General features: G+C 45.6%; 1 protein-coding gene across 13 annotated transcripts in view; it reads left to right on the forward strand.

Annotated features, from left to right (window-relative positions):
- PPFIBP1 (PPFIA binding protein 1) overlaps nucleotides 1-14,573 on the forward strand; it is a 102,648-nt gene that overhangs the window by 46,068 nt on the left and 42,007 nt on the right. For 11 of the 13 annotated variants that reach the window (XM_048300524.1, XM_048300528.1, XM_048300527.1 and 8 more), the window contains exons 3-4: nucleotides 9,205-9,365; nucleotides 11,215-11,420. In XM_048300524.1, coding sequence (XP_048156481.1) covers nucleotides 9,302-9,365; nucleotides 11,215-11,420 — 270 coding nt within the window. In that variant the 5' untranslated portion in view covers nucleotides 9,205-9,301. Of the gene's footprint in view, nucleotides 1-5,034; nucleotides 5,121-5,141; nucleotides 5,394-9,204; nucleotides 9,366-11,214; nucleotides 11,421-14,573 lie in introns of those variants that run through there. The other 2 variants (XM_048300526.1, XM_048300525.1) reach the window with 2 other exon arrangements.

The following is a 14,573-nucleotide window of genomic DNA, read 5'->3' on the forward strand; positions in this document are numbered from 1 at the left end:
AGCTCTGGCTTGCTGCTGATCTGCTGCCTCCCTCTGCCTTGCTGGTGAAGCCGTCCTACCCTTCAATATCAACCAAGAACATTTTATCCTTACCCATGTAGCCCTCCAGCCCACCCCAGCATTGTTTCCATTCCTCTAGCACTGCTGATGTCTTTGTCTTGTGAGCTCCTCTGAGCCCCAGGTACAGCTCAGCCACTGCTCTGCCTGAGTTTTTTAGCCTTGGGTGATGCTGGAAGCTGCAGGGCACCAGGACTGAAACCATCTCTCTGCAAAGGATGGTGAGGAGGTGTCAGTTGTGCAAGAGGAGGAGGGGTTGAGATGGGATGGAGAGGACAACATCTCTACCCCGAAGAACCATCTGTAGGCTTTCAGGAGAAAGGAATGAGCAGCGAAAGAGCTGTGTCCTGGCTGCTAAGTTGTCTCTGTGCTGAGGAGCAAAGCTGGCACAAGGGTAGGCAGGACACACGGCTCCCCAGCCAAGCAATGGTGTGGGCAGCATATGGTTCCTTAAAGCTGCACTGTAGTAGTATTGGGGCTTTTGGGATTTGTTTGCTTGCTACTCACCAGTGCAGCATTCAGAAGAGAAAGGCCCTCTCTTGGAGCTGAGAGCACATAGCTTTTGTCCTTCATCTCTTAGCACTGGGACTTTGGTGTTGAAAAAGCAAGACAAAATCAACAGCACTCTGCTCCCTGGCTGAAAATAAAAAAGAATAAAATCTTTGCTTACTCCAGCGTTACTGAAATCCCTGGGGCTGTGCTTTCCCTAGGGATTGGAGAAAGGGTGTGGGGAAGAGAAGTGGATGAGAGAAAGTGTGGGAAGGGCAGCGCTGGGAAAACACCCTGTGTGTGCCTCTTCTTCACCCTGACATCAACGAGTGACTCTGGAGTTGAGCAGTCAGCACAGGCTGTGTCCCAGAGCAAGGAGAGGATGGTCCTGAGGGGATGAGGGAGAGCATCCCAGCAGAGCCACGCTGCCTGGGCAAGAGAAATCCCCTCGTTCTGCAGCCGGGCAGTGCCTTGCTCTGCAGGGCCTGTGGCAGCTCTGGCTGGCTGTGGGATAGTGCACTCCACAGTTATCAAACATCAGAGCTCACTGTTTGAGGAGAACAAGCACACATTTCAGAGTGTTTTGCCCATGAACCACTTGTACCTTTTCAAAGCTGAGAACTAATGCAAAATTTGAACTCTGCATTTTGAACTCACATCTACTATTTCAGGAATGTCAAAGGTCGAGCGTCCATTTTCAATAGTGATTCAAGTCCATGTGCTGCCTCAAGCAGCTTGTCTTGACGTGGACTCTCTCAGATTCCCAGTTGTGCTACCTAAACAAAGGCTGTTGGCAAAACTCCAGTGTGAGTTATTGGCAAAGGGCTTTAGTTTAGGAGAAGATGAAGAGGTCCACAAGCTTTTGAGGAGAAAAAGAGAAAATCAGAGGGAAAGCTGGCTTACAATTTGTGGTTTTTCACTTTTCCCGTACTTTTTACTCATTGAAATTCAGTCCCGCTCTATTACATGGCAAAAAAAAGATTCCTTAACCAAGTTGAATTTTACCCTGCTTCATTTTTAAAATGCCAGGAGAGTTGAGATGGCAAATCATGTGTCAGTGGTGCAGTGGTGGTACTGGCAGCCTCACATTCTGAGAGATCATGAGTCTTTGAGAAACAAAAGTATCCTCACGCACAAATGTGTGCTTCAGATGTCGCACTCTTGTTTTACATATTGCTCCTGAAAGGTAAATCTTAACACAGCAAATTCAGAGGCAGATAGAAGGGGAAGGATGCAGTATATACACAGATTTTCCATATGTAACAGTTGGTGCTGCAAAATTACAAGGCATAGGATTTTTTGTTGTTTTCTGCAGACACTTACTAAGACACTGTTCAAGCTAAATATATTTTATTTATTTATGGACTTTTTATGGGTGGTGCCCTCTACTTCTGCTCTATGCGGTGTCAGCACTGAAGGTGTGCATCTGGAAACTCTTAGACCTGAAGGTGCAAAATCTAGAGCCAAATCCTTTTTGGTTCTGGAGGGTTGTGAACCTTTGGATCCAGCTCATTGAAAGACAGTGGCACGAGCTATGAAATGGTATCTAAATGTGGGTCAGTGCTCAGGACTCGGTGGGTTTTAAGGTATTTTTAAGAACTACCTTTTGGCCTGTCACCCAACAGTGCCCCTTTTGTTTTGTAGCCTGTGTGGCCACAGCGTGTCAGTAACATGTTGCTGGGGAATGTGAGGCATTTCCTTGCTTGCATTAGCAGTCTTGGAGTCAGGGATGAATATCTCATTTGTTTTTCTAATCAGTGGACCCAAGCAAAACAAGTGAGAAAACAATGTATTGGTTCTCAGGCTCTCTGAGGTGAGAAGTTGAATACTATTAAATGGTTAACCAGTAAAACAGGAACAGCCTGAAGGGGTCTGTAGGGGGTTTTTTTGGTTTGTTTGTTTTTTTTTTTACAAGACTTCATTTGACCTTGGATTGCTTGTGAGAAAAGAGTGAAAGTGAGTGAGTCTGAACAGGGTGTGCAGACAGGTATTAGCATCACACAGCTGCTGGGCAGGTAAGGAGCTGCCTCCCTGTCACCCAGCACTCGCAGAGCCCACAAAACAACATCACCTGTCAGCGTCAAACCCGGGTTTTTAAATTTCCTTTCGGTTGCAACAACAACGACAAAAGAGCTGCTGGAGAGCAGGGTAGCAGAGATAAGCAGCCAGAGTGATTTCAGTGCTAGAGACCCAAATAAAGGGTTTGTTTAGTAACTGGATATGAATCTAAGCCATAAACCTTGACTCAGAGACTTTGGATGTTTAGATAAGCTGTTTGCTGTGTATGCATCTCTGTCAAAGGATCTCAAGGATGCTTATCTTGTCGAGGCTTAGCTTTTGATTTACGACCAGAGTGTTTAACAAATTTTAAGGCAAAGTGCGGAATGCGACTCAGCTGGTTGGTAGTAAAGGTTGTGTGAATTGAGGTAAGTTTTTCCCAGGTATAAACATTTATATTTTGGAAGGACTTCTGTGTTTTGTGCTCTTAAAGTACTTTAAAGTAATTTCTACAGCTTGAAACCTTTGATCTCGAGATGTTTCTTACGTTCTGTGGGATGGGCTTTTATCCTCAGTGTGCTTCCATTCATTTTTATCAGTTAAAGGAAATAAATAGTGCTTGTTGTATAATAAAGAAATAATGAAATTCAGGGAACAAAGAAAGGATCTAGACTTAGGGAACAAAGGGACATTTGTTGATTTTTTTGTAGTCCTGCGTAATAGGAGAGCAGTATTGCTTTGATGTCATTGACTAGAGCTCAGCAAATTCAAAAAGAATTTTATTTATAGATACAAAAATAAATAGACATTATGAGTTTAAAGTAAGCCTTTGCCAACATTTGGGTTGTTTTTATCCGTAATAATGTTATGGATACACCTGGTTCCACATGGTGACATCAGATAAGGGGGGCAATGTCTGAATTACTTGGCCAAAAGCATATCTGGGACCTTACTAGATGGCCATCCCTGCCTCAAACTAAGATATTTCACTATATTATTCTCATTAAGGTATTTCTGGCATTTCCTAATTTGACTTTTTAAATTTAATTTGTTGTTTTCTTGCAAAACACCAGAGCAATATATTCAACTAGGATCCATTTTCTTTTTTAGTTTCTTCTTCCAGGCCTGGAAGGAATGAAATGGAGTCGTCATTTACATTAGAAGAAATGTTAATGACTCCAAGTGTAAATTACCCGAATATATTCATTAGTATGTGTAAAACTGCTACTGACTGGTGGCACTGTAGTTGAGCATCTTCAAAACATCCCATGAGAAACTGTGCCAGGGATTTGGATTGAATTCATTTGAAACTGTTTGTAATTGTGATTGAAATGTATTTTGTAAATAAGTCTCTGTGTGTTTGTGTTTCTCTTCTGGCCTGCCAGAAAAAGCAGAAATAGATGTGTCTGAAATGACATTTGTCTTCATGAAATAGAGCTTCATTTTGTAAAAATTAATTGCTAAGGATGTGTTGTTTTAGTGTAGTGAGGCAAGAGAGATGAATTCAGAAGCTGCTTTAGACCTCTCATGCAGTCATCTGGTACATGCAGGACTGAGAATGCAGGACATGGATTTTGACAGCATTTAGGGTCTTACTTTTGCTGTGGAACAGGTTCTTTCCCTCCACCCTCCCCGGAAAAGATGACTGCAACTTCTTTTTCATTTTACTTTCATGGTAGGCTGCTCTGGGGTGACAGCCAGCTCTTGGGGGTCCTTTTTTACTCTCAACAGCTCTCAGAAACAAGCCCTAATCAAGGTTTTTAATTTCTGTGTATCAAAATTTCCTGGCTTAAGGAGTGTTACATGTGAATGGGAGAGCTGGGAAACCTAAGTCATCCATCTTATTGCATCATGTTATAAAAATAATCTGTAGCTGATGCTTTATTTCCCAGAACTGAGCATTTGCAGCCCATGTGCACAAAGGGGAAGGCGAGTGGGACAAAAGGCCAGCCCTCCCTTCCTCAGAGCGGTGACATCCAGGGCACGGTGTGTCCTCTGGGCCTCCAGACCTGCCAGCAGGCAGCTGATTCCCTTTAACTCTGCAAACCTCTGGGCTTTAAAGCGTGGTGTGTTTTGCAGGTGGAGATCCAAAATGAGACCACCCCCAAAACAACAAAAAAATGGGCTCAAAGATGTTGCCCCTCGATGCCTCTGTGTGTGCTGTTTGATCTAGGAAAGAGGCAGCCTCTGGGTGGGAAAACTATCACTTCCTACATATGTAAAATGCTTAAGCACTTTTTTTTCCCCCTTCTTTTTTGAAGTCTGCCATCTTAATTAAATATCAGATTTTGAAATCTATATCCAGGCAGCTTTCCTGTTTGTATCCAACAGACTACAGTTCCGTTCACAGAGCCCCTTGTTGGGGTTTTTTTTCCAGCTTTCCTTGTGTTTGTTTGCAGGGCAGCATTTTGTTTTCTCTGTAAGCCGTTCGGAATACGTCTTCACCAGCGCTGTAGCCAGAGGGTTTGTATGTCATTCAAAAATAAAAATAAAAAATCTCCACCTACTGAAAAGTGAACAGCACAGCCCTAGCAACCGGCTGGTGCGTTCGAACCAGAGGAAGGGACATTAAACAAGTAAGACCAAATTATGTCTTCTCTGTTATAGCCAGGGATGTGGTAGAAATGACAGCTAGTGATAAGATTAATCATAAATTATAGTGGAGAGAGCTGCATTTGTATTTTATTTTTGTTTTGTTTAATGGTGGGCTGTAAACACGGGCTTGATGAAGCAATGCTTGTTCTTGTCGGCATGAGCAAGGTATTCAGCTGGGAGCTCTAAAAGGGGGATCTGCCTCTGTCAAAACAGCCCCCCACACCCCACCTGGCACTGGTTGTGCACACAGGAAGGTAAGTGTTGTCATTTTCTTGGAGAGCAAGAGAAAACTTATTTTAAATAGTCTGTCAGGCAGGGCACTGCCAGTGCTTTCCTCTCAGGTGTGTTGTCGGTGACGTTATGCCAGGGGTGGATTTCATTCATCTGCCTCTCTGTCTCCTGTGTGCACGTTGATATCTCATTTATCTGCCATGCCATAGATCCATCTGTGTTAAAATGATGATTTTTCCCCTTCCTGTTTCTGTGGATGAAGGGAATTTAAACTGCTTGTCATCATTAGCTATGCATTCTTTTCCTAAGGAGCTCCATTGCACCCCTCCAAGATGGATTTCTGTTCATGTTACCTGCATGGTTTTCCTTAATCACTGCCAAGAAACAAAACCCAAAGCCTTGAGTTTTCCCTTAGGTTTTATTTGTATTAGACAAAAGCCATAAAGAGGAAAGAGTGGAACATACATATTGGAAAAGCTCTGCTGCGTCAGTGGCCCACTGAGCTTCTCTCAAAGTTTGTGAAGTCAGAGGGTGCCCTTCAGGAGGCACAGGGATTAATCTGCTGGTGCCTTATTGTTGTCCCCTTTCCTTTAGTCCAGAGAGAGCTGTTGATTGCTGATTCGTGTTTCTTTGGCTCCCTCTGCACCTCCCTTTTCCATCCTCTTCCTCCTGGGGTTTGTTGTCTTTTCTGGTTCCATGGTTCCATGCAGTTTGGTCCTTTGCTCCCCTGGCATATGAGGTCCTCTTTGCCCTCTTCCCACCTCTTTCCTGCATGCTGGTGATGGTTGTGCAAAGCCCAAACCAATTCTACTCCTTTGCTAGGGAAGGATACTTCCAATATTATTTTTCTATCACAGCAATTTTACTTCCTGACTGCTGGATGTGCTGCACTGTGCTGGGAAGGTGGCCAGAGCAGGATGTGCTGTTCCAGGCAAGTTTTCAATGACCACTTTTAGGACCAAATAACCAGGGAAGTGGGATTTTGTTGCATCATCCCCAGCTGTTCGGCTCAGGGGCTTTTTGTTCTTTTTGATTTCACCTCTTCCAAGTTTCTCAGCTGTGGGCTTGGTGAGGCTGCTAACAGATGCTCCATGAGTGGTGGAAGGGTTTTTGGAGGTCTGTGTGTTTGCGGGGTCTTGCTTCAGTAAGTTTTATCTTAAAATTTCTCCCTGCTGCTCTCATCAGCACAGCTCCTTTGAGAGTAGCAGTGGAGGAAGCTCTGTGCAAACCTGCGTGTCTTTCCTTGGAGGCAGAGCCAGGTAACCTGGATGCTGTTGGTAGCACTGTCTGCTCCTATCAGCAGACCTGTCTTAGGGATTTCTGACAACCACGGACAAGCCCCTTGTTTAGGGAAAGCAAGGAGTGCTTTTGGAAACATGAGGGGTGGTTGTGCCTGGATGAAGCGCAAGGATAGTGATTTTTCTGTGCCTATGAGCCATGGCTATATTGCACAAGTACAAATTAGCAGTTCCTTGTACCCATTTCATGCATTTCCTAGCCACAAGGTGAGAATCAAGGGGTGCACTGTAAACAAATGTGGTTAGGGAGCACTCTGCTCCTTTGTGTATTTTTAGCCTACATAGACTTTTCCTACCAGCCTCCAGTACTGTGTTTAATGCTTGATCGTGAGCTGCACTGAGCTCGCTGATGGTGAGGTGGGAGGGCACCACTGGAAGTCTCCAGCCCAGCCCCTGCCCAAAGCAGGGATGCCCAGGACAGGCTGTGCCATGTAGGGTCCAGTTGGGCTGTGAGTAGCTCCAAGGTTGGTGACCCCAAAAGGGCAATCCTTTCTATTGCTTGCCGTCCTCATAGCAAAAAAGCTTTTAAAAATGATTTCTTTTTATTTAGGCATTTTTTTCTCCCCCTTTTTTAATTCTAAAGTGAACTTCCCTGTGTTTTTATGTGTGCCCAATGCCTCTTGCCATGTCACTGGGCACCACTGAGAAGAGCCTGGCTCTGTCTTCTTTACTTGCCCCGTGAGGTGTTTATGCGCTTTGAAAAGCTCATGTGCACTTCTGATTCCCAAACACTGATTGGCTGCTGTGGGTTTGTGGTTGCTTTGTGCTGTTGGTCTTTTTCCACTTAGAGCTGTGAGGAATCAGTGTTTTGCCTGGGGCTACAGAAGCCCCGGGCTTTCTCGTGTGTTCTTTGCCCTTTGAGGGAAATCCACAGCAGATTGTTCACACTCTGCCTTCATAGATACCCATATTTGAGCAGGACCTGATATCAGAGCCAGGAAATCTTAAGCAGAAAAAAAAAAGGAGACTGTCTTCAGTGTTGTCCAAGTGAATGTGTATGCAAAAGCTGCATTATCTGCTCATTTTTATCAGATGTGAAGGCACCAAACCAATTGTCTTGTAGTGTCTGCGTATTCTGGCAGGTCTTATACTGATTGAAGCTGAATATTTGTGTTGTGTTTAAAACTGCGGTCTTTCTCCTTGAAGGCTGAAAGTCTTCAGTTATGATGCTACTGCATTTTTTAAGATTTGCAGCATCTTCACTTACAGGTATTTTGACTGTTTAAAGTTCTCTTGGTTTTTCTGACTCCGATAACCATGTAATAAAACCAGGCATTTGCCAAAAGCGCAGCAGTCTTTGTGCTGTCGTTAAGAGGTTACCTTAGGGTTTGGACCTACTTCATAAATAAAACTGTTGTTGTGGAAGATGAAATGTTTATTGGCATTTAAAGGATAACATTTCAGCAAAGCTGGCTGGCAGCCTCCAATAAGAGCTACTTCCCAGCTAGGTCAGACCAATAAGGTGACTCGTAGGAGGGAAAAATCAGTCTATAATGGGGATTTTTGTTTAGGTTTGTTTTTTAGTAGAGTCTCTTCCAGGACTTATGCCAGAGATACTGTGAACTACTTTCTTAATTGGTCTTGTCGGGGCAAATGTCAGCAGTGGTGCAGCCTAATACAAAACCCAAATGGCAGGGTATGCAAAGGTTAAAGCGAGTTTTCCTTCCTGGTGTTTGTTTAGTTCTGTTCCCTAGCTGTATTTATAACAGAGGCAGTCTCATGTGTATTAGATTAAAGCCAAGGCAATCTGGGCTGTGTAGGTGGTTTGTGTGTCCACTGTGCTGGGCTGGAGGGATTGGGAATGCCTCTGACCCCTGCAGATCCACTTCAGCCAAGTTCCTAAGCACCTGCTTAAATTAACTTGTAGCCTATCAGGATTTCTGGTCTGCTAGTTCACCTATGGGCAGCATGTTGGGCAGGCTTACTTTTCCAGCCTGGTGGAAATATTCCTTTGGGAACCACTTCTGGTTTGTAGAAGTTTGAAAGTGAGATCAGATTGCATTGTTACCATGTGAATCTGCTAAACTCAGAGCAGGGATAGTCCGTGCATGCACACTACATCCAGTGAGTTGTGGGCATCTGAGAGATCCTGCCTGTAGGCAGAAAGTTCCATGCCTGAAACTTCTGGATTGTCAGACATCCAAAATCTCAGACAAGTGAGTCAGACTTCTTCTATTTCTTGGGGAGAAAATTACAGCAGACACGCACATGGTTTATTGCTGAATTGCAGCTCCCTTTCAGTGGTAGAAGGCCTATGTCTTCCCTGTGAGCTTCCTGGAAGTGCCATGTGGGATTTCTGAGGTGTTCTGTGGGATGCCCTGTCAGTAGCATGGACCTGTGGGCAGAGCAGGCCATGGGCCACTAGAAACTGGGTCATCAGGCTGGTGCTTTGATTCCTCGATCCCAGTCCATGCCTGGTGGTGAGCACCTCTGAGTTTTGTTGTGGCCAGCAAATGGCCCCAGTCTTCTTGCTGATCTGACAACAGTGATGCCTGAATTCAGAGAACACACAGTGAAATTAAATTCTCTTTTGCAGATTAAATTGCAGAATTGAGACTCTGGACCAACTCACACCGTCAGCGTTTTACTGCTCCTTATGGTGTAGCTGGTGATTGTTCCTGAGAAGAGAGAAGATGATGAGTGATGCAAGTGACATGCTCGCTGCAGCCCTGGAGCAGATGGATGGCATTATAGCAGGTAAACACCTGGGGCAGGGGTTTATTTTGCTTTTTGGGTCCTCCTTTCTCGCACTGGGAGGACAGAGTTCCAGGCGGAGAAGGGAGTATGCTGAGAATTGCTTTTGGTGCCTTCCATTATAGCTTAGAGTTAACAAATAACCATAATGGAGGGATTGCACAGACTCTCACAGGCTCCATGGATTGGGTTTTCTCCTGCCCTCTCTCAAAGGGCTGATGGAAGTGGCTGAGTGGTGCAGTTCAGCTTCTGCATGGAGCACCAGGAGAGTCAAGGACAATAGTGGCTACTCTGAACTTCCCTCAACTTGGAAGAGTTATAACATGAATTTTCTTTTCTTTTTTTTTTCTTTTCAAAATTGGAATGCTTTGGGTCCAAACACTTGGTTTGGAGCTGCCTTGAACATCTGGATTTTTTATAAGTACCTGTAAATTGTAAGTTGCCCAGGGAGAGGCATCACAAAGAATACAACCTCTGCTTTTAAGCAGAGGCTAGTAAGTTAGAAAATAATGTAAATACCCAACACATAGGAGGGAAAGAGCAAGAAGTCAATAGTCAAAAACACCCTTGCAAGTATAGCAACACAGTTATAAAGTTTTTAGTAGTTCCACTTAAACAATTTTCCTTAGAGAAATATACAGTGTGTGCTTTGTTTGAACAATGACTCTTCTCTGCTTAAAGATATTAAGGACACATAGCAGGAGCACATGTAAAGGGGATTCAGTTTGATCATGATGATCTCTAAAAATACATGTAAGCTGTGACTTCAGTAATTTCCATAAGTAGACACTGGTATTTGGATCCGATCATGTATTTGTGTTTCCAAGAGCCCAAGCTGGTTATGGCAGGATGAGGTTTAATATAAAAACAAAATGCGATGTTGGAAGATTTAAATCACCACAGACTTCATTTACCCCTGTCTGTGAATGGATCTATAAAGGAATATAACAAAGGGATATCAGCTCCTGTGCTTTTGAGGTTATTTTTCTCTTTATTGTTTTCAGTGGGAATTTAGCAGAATACTTGGATTTTTGTGGCTTTCCAGATGGGGTGAATAAAAGTTCATGGAAGTGCATATATGGCATATCCTTATGGTTTCTAAAAGTTGACAGCACAAATGAAGGTCTGTCATGAACACGTCTCATTGTGCCAAGGTATTACAGAATTAAGGTCAAAAATCAGTGTACTGGAATTACAGTTGGAATTAGCTAGGTTGACTTAAATCAACCTTAATCCTAAATTGATGGTTTCCTTTCTTAATATATAGCAACTTCTAATGTAGGTCAAATATGCATCCTGTGAGTTTATGCAAATGAGAGATTTTTCTCTTTATTAACATGCAAATGTCAGTGCTACCGTGTCAAATTGCTGGGTTTAAAATTTATTCCCTTGCAGAAGCGATTTGGTCTTTTAATTTATCTTCATCTTTTTCTTCATTATTTTAAAAAATTTCCGGTACCTTGGAGCAGCATAACATATTCCTGCATGGAAAACTCAGGGCATGCTTTTCTCTGGACGCCATCACTGGAATGTGACTTGGATCATTCAGTGCCTGCAGGGTGACTCAGGGCCTTGGCAGAGGATGTTCCATCCCTGGCAGCACCTTCTGCCTTGGGAATTCATCCCGGGGAGCAGAAGCCCAGCCCACACCTCGACCCCATGGGCAGGTTGTGGCATTCCCATTCCCTGTGGACCAGCCCACCTCCTCCCTGCTGGAGCTTCCCTCTCCGAGCACCAGCGCTGAGTCTGGCTGGGATAAATCCTGCCAGGAACAACCCTTGCCCTTTCCCAGCCTCGGGGTGCGCCCGACCCACAGCCCGTGCCTCACCCCGTGCGGTTTTGCTCCCTGCAGGTTCCAAGGCACTGGAATACTCCAATGGCATCTTTGACTGCCAGTCCCCCACCTCCCCCTTCATGGGGGGCCTGCGGGCACTGCACCTCGTGGAGGACTTGCGGGGCCTGCTGGAGATGATGGAAGCGGACGAGAGGGAGGGGCTGCGCTGCCAGGTCCCGGACTCCACGGCGGAGGCTCTCATCGAATGGCTCCAAAGTCAAATGGTACAGTCTCACCTTGTTTTACCTGCACCAGGCTCATTTTGGATGTTGGCTAGACTGACTCCATTTTACACAGCTATTTATAAAGCTTGGATTGGGTATCAGGGAAGAGATTTTGGTTTGGAGATACTGCTGTGGAGTCTTGGAAAGGCTGTTGCTCAAATGCCTCGTGCAGTGGGTTGGCCTCTGCTGTCTTTGATGTACCACTGTGCCTCAATCTAGGGAGCAAACAATACTTGGTAACTGCAGTTTCATCTCAGAAAAAGATGGGCAGAGACTTTCTTTTAAGAATCAGATGCTTAGGTGGGGGGAAAATAGTTGGTTTGAATACTTTTCAGTAAAAAGTGGTTTTGGCAGCGTTTTTTCTATGGGGACCACTGTTACTGCTGAGCTTCCTTACCTGATTTATAACATAAATGAGTGGTGTAAGCTCTGCATCCCTTTAATCTGGATACCAAACCAAACTTTTATTTTCTGTGTTTGAGAATTGGCCAGTTTTTGTCACCTTACTTTAAAAATACACAGAAATATAAATGACAAGGCAGTTCTTTCCCCAAGACTTGGTTTTCCCAAAAAATCAGTTATATGAGTGTAGGTTACCCAAAGACTGCCCTGGGAAATAAAATGTTGTACTCACCAAAAGGTGAGTCAAAACAGCATCATTTTTGAAGGAGCTGCTGATTTTGCCTCCAGGTGCCCTGTGACTGGTGAGTTCCAAGCAGGGCCAAGGAAGAGTCCTTGTGCATATGGTGTGTGGCGGGGTTGTGTGGTGGAGGTCTAGGTATGTGCAGGTTTTGGGGAAGCTCCAGCAGTGGAATTCAAGACTTGCTCCCAGAGGCCAAGCTTTGGGTTTTAAGCCAGCCTTGCAGCAGCTGTCACAGCGACAGCGGCGGGTGGGCACTTCTGCATATTCTGTCAAATCCATCCTGCAGCCATGGCCAGGTCCTGCTGTCTCACACACTGGGTGTTGGCCAGGGTGACACCGTGCTGCTGAAATTGGGGTGCCAGCCCTGGTGAAGGCTGGGGCTGCTGCAGGGCTGTGGTGGCTCTGTGTTCCATGTGCCCCGTGTGCTGCTGCCGTTGGGACAGATGGCCACCATCGCCTGCTCCCTTCCCAGGATGGGCACTGCATCCCCTGGGAAGGACTCAATCTCCCTGGAGCCATGGCTGATCTTGCAGAAAGTGTTCTTATCTCGACGAATGGATTTGTCTCAGTGCTCAGTTGCAGCCCAGAGGACTGCTGTGTGCAGGGCCGTGTTTGCTGTGGCTGGCGCTGGGCAGCCCTTTGTGCCATCTGCTGTCGTGGGGGCTGAGCACAGCAATGCAGGGACAGATGGGCATCTTGGACTTGCTACTGTAGCCCTTGCAGAAAGATCTGAAGGGAGAGCCTTCTTTTTTCCTTTTTCTTAATCTTTGCTTTGAACTACTCATTTGGAAATGCCTGAAACTTAATGAAGCACGTGGGAGCTCTCCCACTGCCTCCAGTGGGATTTGGATCTCGTCCCCACTGTCAAAGTGTGGCAGCCAACGCTGAGATCAGGAGGAGGAGACAGGAGTGACATTGAAGTCAGATCTTTAAAACAGGCAGAGTTCCTGCTAACATCAGCATTCCCTGCCTGTGTAACATACAGCCGTGAACATCGCTGTAACTACTCACTGCTCTCTGGACATAACAGGTTTCATGCAACTATGGCCTTTATAAACAAAAAAAATATGCCAAGTAAACAGTCTTGGAAACTGCACTCTCCCATGGTGTTCACAGTCATCTGTAGTCCATGTTTAGTGGTGCTGATCCCCTGCAGGTTGTTGTGGAGTAAAGGGGCCCAGCAGCATGGCTGAGGCTGCAGTGCCTGCTCAGATGCATGAGGTAGAGACCAGTCATTGCCCCTTATGATGGCAAATGTGTGATTTAGGGGTACCTGGCTGGCGGGGTCTGGAGTGGGGTCCTTCAGACGTGCACGCTGTGGATCACCTAATGGCAGTGAGGCAGCAGTGGGTTTTTATTGCATCCATGGGCTCCGTGGGAGAGGAGGGGCTGTGTTGTGCCATTCGGTTTAGTGCCTCCCAACCACTGGAAAAGATGTGCAGGGGTTGTGAGTACCAAAGATTGCAGAAAATAGCTACTCCACCTATGCCTCAATTACTCCTTGTTCTGCTTCAAATTACTCCCCTGTACCCTCTGTCATCCTTGAAGCCCCTCGTAGGAAAGACTTAACATTCCATTTAGAGTGTGCTACAGCCACGGGATTTGCAGGTGTCACCAGTGTCACCAGTCCCTGTCTGAGCAGGGAGGTGTCACATTAAGTGCCTGGATGATTTGCAGGAAGGTTTTTTGCAACTTTGCCCCTCCTTGCAGGGGAGGGGCATACACCTTCTTTGTTTGAAACTGGTTTAATCCTCTGTGTGTGAAGTTGGGTCCAGCAGGATGCTGGATCTGGTGTGTGACATCCCATGCGGGGCTGTAAGGAAGCCTCTTGTGTCTCAGAGGAAAACAAAAATAGTGTTTGCTGCTGCCAGACAGTGCGTCACAGGAGAAAAATCCTCCCCTGGCTCCTGCAGCCAAACCACTGGTGCCCACATTGGGAAAAGGGGATGACAGCAGTCTCCCAAAGTTTCTGTAAAATAGGGCAGAGCATTCAGTCCTGCCATGCCAGAATGGGCTGCCACACGTCCTTGATCCTCTTCCTTTCTGCTCCTCTCAATGGGTCTGTGCACGCACTCAAAAAGGGCCAGTGGGTTAAAACACCTCGTGCTGCTTTTTGATTTTTTAACGGGTGGGTGCCAGATGGCCGCGTGACACCAGAGCGCACGTACGGTGCCCGGACATCTGGCACAGCTCTTCCAAGAGAATCCATCGTGTGGTCCCCATGGGGAGCTGGGAAAACTTGTACATGCAGCTCTGCTGCACAAGGAAGTCAATTTAACTATAACATGTCATTGCAGCTCAAAGCTGATCTCTGCTGCTGAAACCCTGCTCATGTCTCCTTGTGCAAATGGAGGGCAGGTGAATGTCATGGGTGAAATTACAAATGAGGACATTTGTTCCAAGTCTGGAAAAGGACTGAGACCTTTCTGAGCTCAAACATGTTTGGATTCCGTGCTTTCACTGGGAACCAGGCCTGAAATCCATAACCAGGTTAGAACTATTCCAAAGTC

The sequence above is a fragment of the Corvus hawaiiensis genome, chromosome 4 (genome assembly GCF_020740725.1).
Source record: "Corvus hawaiiensis isolate bCorHaw1 chromosome 4, bCorHaw1.pri.cur, whole genome shotgun sequence".
NCBI lineage: Eukaryota > Metazoa > Chordata > Aves > Passeriformes > Corvidae > Corvus > Corvus hawaiiensis.